Consider the following 12649-nt stretch of genomic DNA (forward strand, 5'->3'; position numbering starts at 1 on the left):
AAGAAAAATCTCTATTACGAAATACACATCTATCCTTCCTGGATCCTACTCTGTTCTCTTTTAACGAGATTTAGATGTTAAAAAAGTGAGGAACGAGGTTTAGTGAGATTAACACTGAAGTGCAAAGAACAAATTTAGATTTGGGCCCGACGTTAGGTTCTAGATTTGCACCTCAGGTTCCACCCCTACCCAATCAGGGGCAGTCCCCGCTATTATCCTCAGATATTTTAAAAGCAAGCGGTTTTTAAAACCTCAAATCCTGCTCTTTGTGTTGGTTGCCTCGTAGCTGCCCCTTCGCAACCTAACGATTTACGGTAGAAAACACCGAGGTGGTGCCCCAAGGCAGCATGCTCTCGACTTCCGAGCCTGCGGCCCGGGGTCTCGCCCTCCGCCCCCGGCGCCGAGCCGGGCCAGGGCGCAAGGCCCCTCTCCAGCTCCTCCTCCCCGCGCGCTGCGGCTGGCCCTCCCCAGCGCCCGCCTGACGCTGCAACTGGGCCGGCGATTCGCCATTGGATTAAAAATAGCAGCGTCCCTTCCACCAGCCCGCTAGTACGCCCAGGCCCTGCGTGCCGGCTCCAGCCCCGCGGCCCGCTCTCCCCACCCTTCCCGGCTCGGCTCCCGTCGCCCGCGCAGCCCGCCGCCGCCGCCGCGGGCGGACCCAGCGCTCTGCTCCGCTTGGGTGCGCGCCACGGCCATGCAGCGCCGGGGCGCCCTGTTCGGCATGCCGGGCGGCAGCGGCAACAGGAAGATGGCTGCAGGAGACATCGGCGAGCTGCTGGTGCCCCACATGCCCACGATCCGCGTGCCCCGGTCCGGGGACAGGGTTTACAAGAACGAGTGCGCCTTCTCCTACGACTCCCCCGTAAGTGAGGCTCGGCGGCGCCGGCGGCGCCTCGGGGGAGGGTCGCGGTGCGGGCGGCCTGGGGCGGCCGCGAGCAGCCGAACTTAGCGGCACGTGAAGCGGGGGGAGAAGATGCGCAGTGGCAGCCGGGGACCTCCTCGCCGGGCGCCAGAGTTGGCTCAGGGGCACTGCAGTTCATCAAACACTTAGTGAGTGCCTACTGGGTGCCCTGCGCTGTATGCCCCAAGGCTGCTGAGGCCAAAGACTGGGCGGTCGCGGTGGCTTGCTCCGCCAGCCTTCTTAGGCTGCCAGGGCCCCAGTACCTAGAAGCTTGCCCCAAACCCCGCCACCGTTTGAAAGGTAGATCGAGTCGAAGAGTTCCCTGATCTTAACTGTACGTTGCAGATGGTTTGTGTCCTCTTTGGCGCGACAGCCGAGGGCGGGTAGGTGGACGAGATTGATTACCCCCTTCTCTTTCCGGGACCGTTTGCTTTACCCAGGGATTCCCACTCCTGGACAATTATGATTTCCTCTCTGAGCTTTTCTCCCTCCACTTTAAATTTCTCCCCACTCCTTTTCTTTACGTCAGAATGTCAGAAGAAACCTTCGGGTGCTTCCACTTGGGCAGCAGAAATAGGGGGTCTGCTGGATTACTACGGTTTCCTTAAGCCTTTCCGCTTCCTCCTCTAAATGAGTCACTTTGAAATGCAATAGTATAAATTATTAAAAGTTCAGTCGCGAGTCGTGACCTCAGAGACTGGAGGGGGAAGTGAAGACGCATCACCGCCTTCCACCCAGGGCTGTTGGTGGTGTTTTTCACCAGGTTGTATGTGTAAGTGTGAGAAGGAAAAGGAGGGTGAATGTCCCTTTCGGGAGTCAAAATGGGCTTCAAAGTGACTCAGCTGTCTGGCGTTTATCATGTCTTTTTGAGGATCAGGTTATTTTTATCCACCCACTTTAGAGCTCATGTGTCACTGGGCAGATCTCAATGCAAAAGGGAGGTGCATGGATGAAGGGACTGAGGCAGGTTTCACAACAATAGTCTAACACATTTTATTCATGTTATGTATTGTTGGCGAAAAAAAACAAATGAGCGGCAAATGTTCCAAAGTATCGTTTATTATGTTGTGAGTTGATTTCAGCTGATTTCAAAGCCTTTTTGTTTTGTTCACGCTGGAGTCCCAGAATTAGTATCCTCTGTGATATTTAATTTTTCTTTTTTGTTAATTCCAGATCATTTGGGGGATAAAAATCTCATTTGTTCATTACTTATTTTTTTTTTTAAAAAGGTCTGTGTAGAGTGGAATGAAATGGTTATATTTAATACTTAGCGTATTGTGATCACACTATTTAAAGTGACGGTCAGCAGTGTCATTAAATCCTGTTATCCACAAAGTATTTGAAAAAGCCATTTTCAGATTTTGTGTCTAGTGTTGGGTAGGTTTCCACTAATAGTTTTTAAAGGTGGAGAGGGACGACCCCAATTAATTTAAGCCATCTGCAGATTGTGAACTCCAGGAAGAAAGTAGCCTAATTCTTTTAGGATAGCACATGTGAAGTGGGTAAAACTGCTTTTTCTATGTTTGATCTGGGTTACTCTTCAAATTCTTCTTACAAACTTTGTTATTGGAAGTCTTTGCCCCATTATAGTGTAAGGCAGGTGTGAAGAAAAAGCTTATTATTTTAATTCACTTCCACAAGTAGTTATTGTGAGCTTACTGTGTGCCAAACACATTCTAGAAGCATCTTGTCCAGTGTAAACTGATGATTTTATTCATGTCACAGTACTTCTTTGGGGAAGACTAGGCTTATTTACAATGCCAGTGAATCAGTCTATTTCCTTATGTTTCAAGGGAAGAAGAGAAAGAAGGTTTTGTAACAAGTTATATTAAAGCACAGTGCATGATAATTCCAGATCTTTCCCTATGGTCCTTAACACTTCATCATGAACCCCATAAGGGTTCGTGAGCACCTACTATGTGCCAAACTCATACATGCATGGCTATAAGAACCATACAGAGCAAAATCCATTGGTGCCAAAGACAGCAGACTTTAATCCACCAGTGCTATAGGACTGTTGTAGACAAAGGACCGAAACCATTTGAGTGGAAAAAATAGTCATCCTTGCATTGGATACTTTTGAAAATGGTCTTAGATAAAAATGCATAGAAATAAATAGGAGAACAACATTCCAGCTCAAGTAACAGTTCTTCTGGGATGGGTGAGAATTGTTTTTTCACCTACCAATTTGGTTTCATCCCAGGCCCACCTTCTCACCTCGACCTGTAGGTTCACCTCTCCATAACTTGGTGCATCTTGCAAGATCTGTGATGGGACCTTCCTGGAGAATGGGGACTTTGTATCTTTGTATTCCCAGCAGCTGGTGCAGCATCTGGTATATATGCCAGGAACTCAATGAATGTGTAGGAGATGTTCAAATTACCTGTGGTTACGGGTTCTGAAAATGGTAAGGATACAACATATGGGAAACATGGGGAAAGGAATCATGTGGGGTTATCATGTGGAAAGTGGTGACTTTGTTGTGGGGGACAGATGTGAAAGAGAGAGCCAGACTGGCAGGGTTTGAATCCCAGCTCTGTCACCCAGCTGTGTAACTTCTCTGGGCCCTAGTTTCTCCATCTGTAAAATGGGGACAATCATAGAACCTACCTCATGGGGCTGTTTTGTGGATTAAATAAATTAATATGTAAAGTGTACCTGGCCAATTAGTAATCACCATAGGAAGAAAAGAAAGAAGAGTCAATCACATGTTGTAAGCCCAGGTGTTTGGTTGTCAGGGGTTATGTAGAAAGTTTGGTGTGGTTGAGTGGGGAAATTGGTTTATACTTCTGCTCACAAGCCTTCATGAACCACCATGTAAAATCTACTCTCATCTCCTTAGTTATTGAGCCCTTCCTTCATCTGAATGTACCTTGTCCCACCTCTTCTCACTTTCTAGGTTGTAAGCTCTGGGGAGTCCAGTCTCTGGGTCTTCAGTGTGTTAAGGCTCATTTCCTTTTCTAGGACCACCTTCCTCTGTTTGCCTTCTGCTTCAAACTTCATCCTTTACTCTGAAGCCTACATTACTTAGGGTCTGTGTCTTATAACACAGCAGTTATATAGTGTGTCTTCTATAGTTTGCCATCATTTTATTTTCTTTTACCCATTTAACTTGTAGTTCTAAAACATCTACTTGGTACGAAGCATTAGGTAGGAGAGGAGCTGGGCCATTCTGGTGCTAATTATGCCCCTCCCCACCTGTCTGAGAGTGGGGCGCTTACCTGTCTCAGCTGGGGTCAACTGAAGACCCAGACAAAGGCTATGGTACAGTCTGTTTATTTTAGGAAACAAAATCCAGCGGGAAAGGCTTTGAGATCATCTACTTGTAGGAAAATATGAAATTGTGATTTACAGTATTGATATTGTGATATTGTGATTTACAATAAGGAGTATATATTTGGTCTTTGACCCTCTTCCTGGCACAGAGCTCCTAAAACTCTTGGAATTTCCTAAGTGATAAGAGAGCCCTGAAGGGGTCTTTTGTTATCATTAAACAATCCCCTTTCAACCACACCTGAGTTTGTGCTAGGGGCTTTTGGAAAGCTCCTGAGGACGGACTGGTTGTCAGGGGAACCAACCGAGTGATTAGGAGGTAGGAACTTTCAGCCCCTCCTCACCTCCTGGGAGGGGAGAGGAACTGGAGATTGACGTAATCAACAGTGGCCAATGATTTAGTCATTCTTGCCTATCTAATGAAGACAACAACAACAAAAATCCCTGAACTATGGGGTTTGGAGGGTGCTGGGAGGGCACAGGAACTCCGCGCCCCATTCCCCATACCCTGCCCTGCGTATCTCTTCTTCTAATTGTTCACTGGTATCCTTTAACATCCTTTGTAATAAACTGATAATCCAGTAAGTAAGTTGTTTTCCTGAGTTCTGTGGGCCGCTCCAGCAAATTAATTGAACCTGAGGAGGGGGTCGTGGGAACCTACTATTTATAGTTAGTCCTTCAGAAGCACAGGTGATAACCTGGACTTGCAACTGGTGTCTAAAGTAGGGGGGTAGGGGGAGGCAGCCTTGTGGGACTGAGCCCTTAACCTGTGGCATGTGATGGTATCTCTAGATAGTGTCAGAACTGAGTTAAATTGTGGGGTGCTCAGTATCTATGGAGAGATGGAGAATTGCTTCCTGAGGGATCCACCCCGCACCTCACATTCGGTGACCAGAAGTGAAGTATTCTGTGAATAGAGGAGTGACACAGGAGTGTACTTCTGTCTTTCTGTCCTTCCTTCTACGAGTACTTATCGATCTGCCTGGTACTACCTCAGACATTGTTAATAATAATAATGACAGCTAATATTTGTACAGAGCAGTGGTTCTCAAAGTGTGCTTCCTGGACCAGCAGTGCCAGCAAGTCCTGAGAACCTGTTAGAAATGCAAATTCTTGGGTCCCATCCCAGACCCACTGAGACAGATACTCTGGGATGGGGTCTAGCTATATGTATTTGAATAAGCTTTCTAGGTGATCCTGACCCGTGCTAAAGTTTGAGAGCCAGTGATGGGGCATTTGCTAGTTGCCAGGCAGCATTCTAAGCATATATTTATTCATATATTAACTCATGTAACCCTCACAACAACCTTATGCTGTATATTATTATCATTTTGCAGATGAGGAAACTGAAGCACAAAAGTCACACAAACTATAAGTGGTAGAGCTGAGATTTGAATCCAGGTTATCTGGCTCTAGAATCTCTGCTTTTTTGTTGTTCTTTATTTATACCAATTTAACCATGTTAATTGTACAGTTCAGTGCCATAAATACATTTGCATCATGTGTAAGCATCACCACCATCCATCTCCAGAACTTTTCTATCATCCCAAGCTGAAATTCTATACCCATGAAGCAATAACTTCCCTTTCTCCCTACTTCCAGCCTATGGTAACCACTGTTCTGTTTTCTATCTCTATGAATTTGCGTATTCTAGGTACCTCATATAAGTGGGATCACAGAGTATTTGTCCTTTTGTGTCTGGTTTATTTCACTTAGTATATCTTTAAGAGCTTCATCCATGTTGCAGTATGTATCAGAATTTCCTTCTTTTCTTAGGCCAAATTATAGTCTATATTTTGTATAGACCACATTTTCTTTATCCATTCATCTGTCAATGGACATTTGGGCTGTTTCGGCCTTTTGGCTATCATGAATAAAGCTGCTGTGATCAGTGGTGTACAAGTATCTGTTTGAGTCCCTGTAGGGACTGCTCTTTTCTATTGTGCTGTGTATGCTGCCTTCTGGGCAATGAGACTTGCTATCATGCTGTTTAGTTGTTTCTTAGGGGAAAAAATAATTTAATTTAGGGTCTATGTGGAAAAATCCTCCTCCTGATGGATAAACAGATCTAAGATAGTAAAGCAAAATTTAGGAACTTACAGATTGTTTTTTTTTCTCTTGGAAGATATAAACTTAAACTAAGTCTAATTGGTTTCACATATTAAAAGTTCCCTTCCAAAACCGAGTAACTAAAAAGTTGTTTTACAGCAACAATTCTCAAGCTTTTTGGCTCCTTTATACTCAGATAATTTTGAGGACTCCAAAGAGGTTTTATGTGGTTTCTATCTATTGATATTTGCCGTATTAGAAATTAAGACAGAAAAACTTAAAACAACTTCCATTCCATTAGCTTATTAGAGCTATGATGTCATTGGATGTCACGTAGACTCTGAAAAATGCTTATGAGAGCATGTGAGTGATAAAGGCAAATGAGTTCATTATGAAAATAGTTTTGACCTCCCAGATCACTTGAAGGGTCTTGGGTTCCCAGGCTATACTTTGAAAACCAAAGTTCTAGAGTTTAAGCATGTACAACTGGTTACTCCAGTGACATACCCCACCTGCACTGACGTTTTTGTGGGTTCACATTTTCACATTGTGGTGATTGAATAATTTGTTGTTAATCTTAGCTCAACCAAAATGTCATATTCCACACACACATTCTTCTTAAAGCAAATTAAAATGTAGAGAATTTGACTCCTTTTGAAAACAATTGCAACTACTTGGGCTCGAATTATTGGCTCTTTTAGAGATGAGAATTCTTTATTCTTTTGAATATCAGCTTTACTGTAGGATCATCTGGCTGGGCTGTTTCTTTGGGGAACCTTACATTTTAGCATCCTGATTTTTTTCCTTTGACCATGGGTTAGGAGACTTCTGTCATCTCTTGCTTGGAAACTGAAGACCTGTCTGCCAGGACTCAGGGGAGCTGAGCAAAGGAAGATGAGGGTGGTCTCAGCATATGAATATAGAATACCAGCTGGATATTGTCTCCTGGTTCTCAACCCTATCCCTGTTTTGCTAAGCCTTCTCTCATGTTGCAGGAGCTGGGAACATGGACACTGCATTTCCCAGAATCCTTTGATAGCAGGATTCTGATTTTGGTTCTGCCAGAGAGATTTGGAAGGTGGAAGAGAAGGAGGAGCCACTATTGCTATTGCACAATTCACATTGCAGATGTGAGATTTTCCAGTCAGCTTCTGAATGTCCTTCTGGGACTCAAAGACACATCAGTCATGGGGGAGCTGGGATCATCTGTTCAGTTGCTTGTGATGCTTGTGCATCCTGATTTCTTGAACTTGAGTGGTAGTTTCTCTGACCTTGGCTCTCATAACTCTTCCCATGATTCTGTAAGCCTCTGATTTCCTGTAGTAAATCCCTTCCTGCCTGAAATACCTAGAATAGTTTGTATTTTTTGATCCGTTCTGTACTGATACATATACATTACACATACGTGTCTAATTCTCCATGTATTATGGTACCCCTATTCTTAACTAAGCCCATTGTCCCACAGACCTGAATCCTTTGTTTTTATCTGCTTTAGAGAATAAATCAGTAGTTTGCTGGTGTGGAGGAGGGATTTGGGGCGCTGAGTGGTACCTACATAGATTTTCAACCTTGCCTCCTTATTTTAGCTCCTTTTCACCCCAATTTCAGAGTAACCTGGAGTTTTCTGGAGACTTTTGGAAATTCTGGGGTGTAAATCAGATAGAATCTTGGCTTTTCCTCCTGCAGGGCTAGGATTCGGCTTTATCAGCTCATCTTAGTCTTTTTAGTGCTTACCCATCTACAGCACAGTTTCCAGATTTGTGGTTTATGTTTTAAAAAAATCACTTAAGTGTTCTTTTATTTGGGTTTCAGAAAGGGGGTGAAATTGACATATGTGTGTAATCAGCCCTATGTACCCCAGAGTCCTGCTTTTCTAATCTAATAATCAAGAAGTCACGTGCTGTCTCTTTTTGTCAGCAGTTAATTACCCTTTAAAGTTGTATCATTTTTAGAGTCTGGGAATGTGAGAGATGATGCTGATCCTGTCAGGGAGCCTTTTTGGGAGAGTTTGTATTCTCAGCTCACGGTGAACCTGGACATCTGTGCATCTCTGAATTCTCTTTTCTCTCCACTACATTCTTCCTGTGGACTGGAGCTCAGTTCAAGGTGCTGCCATTCATTTAGTGCCCCAGGCTGGGAGATGTACAATGCCATCTACTCTACCTCCCTCTCCCTCTCTCTCTTTTTAAACAGCTGTGTAAAATACAACAGAAAATTTACCATCTTAACCATTTTAAGTATACACGTCAGTAGGTATTAAGTACATTCCCATTGTTGTGTGCAACCGTCACCACTATCCATCTCTGGAACTCTTCATCTTGCACAACTGAAACTCTTTCCCAATTAAATGATAATTCCCCATTCCTCCTTCTTGCCAGCCCCTGGCAACCACCATCCTACTTTCTGTCTCTATGAATTTGACTGCTCTAGGTTCCTTATGTAAGTGAGATCATACAGAATTTATCCTTTTGTGAATAGCTTATTTCACTTACCTGTTTTCAAGGTTCATCCATGTTGTAGCATGTGTCAGAATTTCCTTCCCCCCCTGTTTTTTTCCTGCAGTACGCGGGCCTCTCACTGTTGTGGCCTCTCCCGTTGCGGAGCATAGGCTACGGATGCGCAGGCTCAGCGGCCATGGCTCACGGGCCCAGCCGCTCCGCGGCATGTGGGATCTTCCCGGACCGGGGCACGAACCCGTGTCCCCTGCATCGGCAGGCGGACTCTCTCCCACTGAGCCACCAGGAAAGCCCTCCTTCCCTTTTAAAGCTGGATAATAGTCCATTGTATGTATACGCCACATTCCGTTTATCCATTCAGCTATCAGTGGACACTTGGGTGGCTTCCACCATTTGGCTATTTGAATAATGCTGCTGTGGACATAGGTGTATCCCTGTCTCTTTTACGTCACTTTCCGTTAGTGACCGGGTTCCGGCTTGGCCTGCTCTCTCCTTCTCCACTGCCAGAGCTCAGGCCCTCATCACCTCTTGCCTGGATGGACTCTTGCAGAAGCCTCTTAACTGACCACCTTGCCTCCCTTTTATCTGTCACATTGCACTCCCAGTTGTTTCTCTAGAACATGGGTCTTATCATGTCTTCCCTGCTTAGGAATTTTCAGTGGCACTGTTCAGACTTTTCTAACAGAGCAAACAAGTCAATTTACCACATTGATCCAACTTTCCTTGCCAGTGTTGTCCCTTAGCACCTTTGTGTTCTTCAGATGCCGCGTGCTTTCATCCCTCCATGCGTTGGCCTGTGCTTGGAATGGAATGCCCTCTCCCAACCCTTCACCCCGTGAAAACCCCACCGATCCTTAAAAACCAGCTCAGGTGTTCTCCTGGGGTCTTCCCCACACCCTGCAAGCTGCGTTAAAGAATTATTTTCCTATGCTTTCAAAGCACTTTGTCCATCTCTGTCGTGGTTGGGATACCGATTGTTGAAGACACAGAATAGCTGAGGTCTTAGAGAATTAAGGATTGAAAACTGTGCTGTTTGGGAACCTGTGCTAGTAAGGCTGTATCTTTTCTGTTTTTCAAAAAATCATGAGCATGCATTTTGGAATAAAAAATGTTGCTTCCCTGGTGGTGCAGTGGTTGAGAGTCCGCCTGCCGATGCAGGGGACGTGGGTTCGTGCCCCGGTCCGGGAAGATCCCACATGCTGCGGAGCAGAGCAGCTGGGCCCGTGAGCCACGGCCGCTGAGCCTGTGCGTCTGGAGCCTGTGCTCCGCAACAGGAGAGGCCACAACAGTGAGAGGCCTGTGTACCGCAAAAAAAAAAAAAAAAAAAAAAAAAAAAGTTATTAAAAATAACCAATGCCATATGTTTACTTTATCATATTGTCTGGAAAGTCGTAAGCTGGACCCTTGAAAAGCTAGGGAAATGTGTCTTGGGTACTTGCTGAGTATTTTGTGTATTATGATTCTAGATGCCCCAGGATCTTGGTAGAAGTGATCACACATGGTGCCCCTTGGGGAGGTGACAAGACAGCTGGTGTCTGTGGGTGTCGCCCAGGCCTCTGTGCTGCTGCTCATGATCAGCCTGGGACACCCATTGTCCCCATGTGCAGGGCAGATGTGAACAAGAGCACCTATTTTTAGAGCTGGAACAGCAGGATGAGGCAATAATAAGAATTTAATGAATCTGAACGTGACACCAGACTAGACATGTTGCAGAATAGTATGTGCTTCCTGTAATAAGATTAACAATAAAACATTTTGTTTTGTGTTAATTAATTAGCAAGTGCTAATATTTATTTAGCACCTCTTATGCCCCCAGGACTGCGCTAGGTGCTATTGGGGACGTGTGAGTATTAGGAGAGAAACAGAGGACCACAGGAAAGGAGAGTATGATCTGGATCTTTCTATCATAGTGGAGTGTGATCACCAATTTTGAGTGTCTATAATGAGTCAAATACTGTTCTGTGTACTTCTATATATAGCATCTCATTTAATTACAGTTGTAACTGGTTATAAATGATAATTACTATTGTTGCCCTGTTTTGCAGAGAGGAAACCGAGAGTCAGGGAAGTTAGGTAGCTTGTTCAAAGACGTGTACAGACATCTCAGTTTGTGACAGAGATGGGATGTAAGCCCTGATATGTCATGAGGTTAGACCCTGAAGCACTTATAGGATATTTAAGTTTTGAACAGTGTGGCACTTGTAACGTGTGAATGGAGATTTCAGGCACAGGAGTAATCAGTAAAGTCTAGAAGAGTTATTGGGCTGGACAACTGGATGGGATCTGAAAAGGTGGCATTTTGGAGGAGGGGAGACAAAGGTGTGGGGGTGGCACCAAGCTCGGCATGTAAATGAGAGCCTTCGCTGGTTTATGGAAGAGAGGATTACTGGGGAGACTGGAAAGCAAGGTTGGGACTTCTGTGGGTTGTGAAGGAGATTGTCTTGATAAGGTTAGACCAGATGAGCAGGCCAGTTAAGAGCAAGGGAACAGCATGAGGCCGTGGTTATTTGGTGTGGCTGTTCTGGAAGTGGAATAGGTTGGGAGGTAGGGAGACCTTGAATAGGAATCCAGGAATTCAACTACGAGTCTCTTGTAATATCGGAGGGGGACGCTTTCCTGAGGATGATGGCAGTGGGGATAGAGATGGTGGGGTGTTGGGACTAAACTCGGTAGAGGTTTTGATGAAAGATATGGCTCAACTGAGTGACAGAATATGCAGTGGGTGAAGGAATGGGAGGAGTTAAAGATGACTTCACAGCCGGTACCCTGGGAGATGGAGTGTATCAAGGACATACATGAGGAAGGTGAGGCGCCCACAGGGAAAACTGGGGACTGACTGGCTTGGAGCTCAGAGGTCAGGGTTCGGATTGCAGAGTTTGGCAGCCCCTAGTTTAGAGACCCTCGATTTGTGAGTAACCCTTCCCTTTGATGGGCCTCAGGGCCCCACCCCTTTGCTCCTGGGATCTTTGCCCCCCAGGTTGTTGAGGAAGCAGCGACTGACATAGGCCTCTTGCCCTCCCACCGATTGGCCCAAGTTCCAGAGAAACTCAGACAGGAGCCCGGGGCAGTATTTCCAGCCTGAGGCTTTGGAAGGAGCCTCAGTTGGTGTGGGCTCTCTCTCCAGACTCCCAACCAGCAGAGCGGGACCACTGATTGATCCAGTTTAGTGGCTGAAGTTGATGAGGGTGTGTGCACCGTGGAGGCCGTCAAACCCTACAGCTGCTTCCCTAGCGTCTCGGAGCCCTGCCTGGCGGGTCTTGCCACTGCTGTTGTCAGGGAGCTGTCAGCCTGGAAAGGTTAACTCCAAGGACTCAGCTGTCCTGTCCTTTTTTTTTTTTAAGATTTTCTTTGATGTGGACCATTTTAAAGGTCTTTATTGAATTTGTTTCATGTTGTGGTTTTTTGGCCACGAGGCATGTGGGATCTTAGCTCCTAGACCTGGGATCGAACCCGCAGCCCCTGCCCTGGAAGGCAAAGTCTTAACCACTGGACCACCAGGGAAGTCCCCTCCAGCTGTTCTTTTGAGTTCAGGGAGTGGAGCTGTCAGGGCCTACTCCAGCTTCTCCCCTCCCTTGCAGGAAAAACTGGCAGAGCACCCAGCCCAGGCTACTCACTTCAGTGGGGTGGCTCCCTTCTGGTTTCTTGGAATGATATAGCCTTGAAAAAAAGGAAGAAACTGCTCTTTTCCCCAAGCCCCCACAATGGCCTGTGCTTACTGCCAGCTGCCACCAATATGACATCTGCTTCTCAGTTGAACCCGGTAGCACTTGGGGGGCCAGACTGGCCTGGGTCCCGGTCTGCCCCTCTTCTTACTACTTCATAGCAGCAGGACTTCAGCAAGTGCCTTAATTTCACTGACTTTCTCTAAGCCTTGGTTTTCCCTTCTGTACTACCTACCTTGCTGGGATTGTTGTACTCATGGCTGCCCGTGGAATACTACTTATTGCTATCCTTCTCTTTAGTGGGAGAT

The 12649-nt window shown here is 45.8% G+C and overlaps 1 protein-coding gene across 3 annotated transcripts in view; it reads left to right on the forward strand.

The window, feature by feature from the left end:
* The first annotated feature begins 306 nt into the window (after positions 1-306).
* Positions 307-12649, forward strand: part of USP13 (ubiquitin specific peptidase 13) — a 122265-nt gene continuing 109922 nt past the window's right edge. Inside the window, exon 1 of one of the 3 annotated variants that reach the window (XM_059064577.2) lies at positions 307-862. In XM_059064577.2, coding sequence (XP_058920560.1) covers positions 695-862 — 168 coding nt within the window. In that variant the 5' untranslated portion in view covers positions 307-694. The remainder of the gene's footprint in view (positions 863-12649) is intronic. The other 2 variants (XM_067034061.1, XM_067034060.1) reach the window with 2 other exon arrangements.

This window comes from Kogia breviceps, chromosome 5 (assembly GCF_026419965.1).
Source record: "Kogia breviceps isolate mKogBre1 chromosome 5, mKogBre1 haplotype 1, whole genome shotgun sequence".
NCBI classification, from domain to species: domain Eukaryota; kingdom Metazoa; phylum Chordata; class Mammalia; order Artiodactyla; family Physeteridae; genus Kogia; species Kogia breviceps.